At 39.3% G+C, this 2,024-nt stretch overlaps 1 protein-coding gene across 1 annotated transcript in view; it reads left to right on the forward strand.

Annotated features, from left to right (window-relative positions):
• LOC106877958 (uncharacterized) overlaps positions 1-2,024 on the forward strand; it is a 67,668-nt gene that overhangs the window by 11,320 nt on the left and 54,324 nt on the right. Inside the window, exon 6 of the mRNA XM_014927036.2 lies at positions 1,207-1,225. Coding sequence (XP_014782522.2) covers positions 1,207-1,225 — 19 coding nt within the window. The remainder of the gene's footprint in view (positions 1-1,206; positions 1,226-2,024) is intronic.

Genomic DNA, 2,024 nt, shown 5'->3' on the forward strand with positions numbered 1-2,024 from the left:
TATATATATATATATATATATATATATATATATATATATATTCAGTGTATAGAAAGTTAAACTCTACTCAGTAATCAACAAATTAAACGACCTGTCGGTATTTTAACGAAATAAAGAGATGGTGAAAACATGTGAGCGAGTAGCGAAATAACAGACTTTGATGCATGTGAAGGTGGCGGACAAAGAGCGAGAAAGGGAGAGAGAAAGAGGGAGAGAGAGAGAGATAGAGAAAGAAAGAAAGACACACAAACTGAAAGTTATATTAATAGATAATTCTATATTTTTAACATGTAGCATTAAATATCATTCCTTGTTATATTATTTATTGGATATTGATTTAAGTGCCCTTGATCCATCAGTGACATTCACATATGCATTAAGTGGGAACAACAACCTTCTAAAAATACTATCAAAATTTACCTCAGTTAATATTGCAGCATCTCTTGAAAGGAATGGCACATTCAGTAATCTCTTCATTCCTACATCCTCCTTCAGAAAAAAAAAAGAAGAAAAAGGGTAAAGACAGCGTAGTCACTACCAGGATTTGTTTCGCCTGATGTTGTTGGCCCTCCGTCGGTTGCGACGACGAGGGTTCCAGTTGATCCGATCAACGGAACAGCCTGCTCGTGAGATTAAAGTGCAAGTGGCTGAGCACTCCACAGACACGTGTACCCTTAACGTAGTTCTCGGGAATATTCAGCGTGACACAGTGTGACAAGGCTGGCCTCTTTGAATTACAGGCACAACAGAAACAGGAAGTAAGAGTGAGAGAAAGTTGTGGTGGAAGAGTACAGCAGGGTTCACCACCACCCCCTGTCGGAGCCTCGTGGAGCTTTAGGTGTTTTCGCTCAATAAACACTGACAACGCCCTGTCTGGGAATCGAAACCGCGATCCTATGACTGCGAGTCCGCTGCCCTAACCACTGGGCCATTGCGCCTCCACTCTTTCGCCTGATATGCATAGATATTCGTTATTTTCTTAACCGACAGATAGATTAGTTTTACTTTAAAAGACACTGTCACCATTTCAGTGCTAACCAAGGGCTAAAATCTAAACAACAAAAGCAACAACACCGCCGCCACCAACCCCGACCCACTAGCAACTTTACTTCATTCTAAAATATAGAGTCTTCAAGTCCTTAATAAAATAAATAAAATAAAAGTTTCGTTATTAAATTTAATTGTTGAATTTCTTTCATTTTTCAGACTCTTGTTGCACTGACAGGTAAATACTTATCTAAAATTTCTTAAATTTCACACACAGACACATACACACACACACACAGACAAACAGACACAGAGACACAGAGACACACGCACACACAGACACAGGCACACAGACACAGACACAGGCACACACACACACACACAAACACACCCACACATTTTCACTCATATACACACACATACTTATGTACTATGATTGTATTAGGGTATCACACTTAACGCTATTGTTACTCGATTATAAAACGGATATTGTGAAACACTGTTACGGGTATAAACATACTGAGCACATTTCTTGTATGCTGACACATTATCCACAATAAAGAATTGTAAAGAAGATACTTATGGTAACAATTCTATGCTGGAGAATATCGTTACACAGCAGCTATAGGAACGGTAAAGGTTTGGTTGCCCGCTACTCCGTACAGCCTACACCACGAACTTATATGTTTCTCTGTCGTGATGAAAATAACTTCGATTATTCAGATCGAACTTCCACAACCGAGAATAAATTACAATGATATACAGAAATAGCCTTTCTACTGGAAACACAAGGGTCCAAATTTGGGGGAAGGGTTGAAATCGATTACATCGACCCCAGTACGTAAATGGTACTTAATTTATCGACCCAGAAAGGATGAAAGGCAAAGTCGACATGGGTTATTGACACGGGATTCTTTGAGTTTCGTATCAATGTCTAGTTACATAGAGAAACGTTTAAGCCAATTTTGGTTCGAGGCTGGAGTACCTGTTTTTCAATTGCTTTCCAGCAAGCCTTGAGTTGCACACACACACACACA

This window comes from Octopus bimaculoides, chromosome 20 (genome assembly GCF_001194135.2).
Source record: "Octopus bimaculoides isolate UCB-OBI-ISO-001 chromosome 20, ASM119413v2, whole genome shotgun sequence".
In the NCBI taxonomy this organism is placed as follows: domain Eukaryota; kingdom Metazoa; phylum Mollusca; class Cephalopoda; order Octopoda; family Octopodidae; genus Octopus; species Octopus bimaculoides.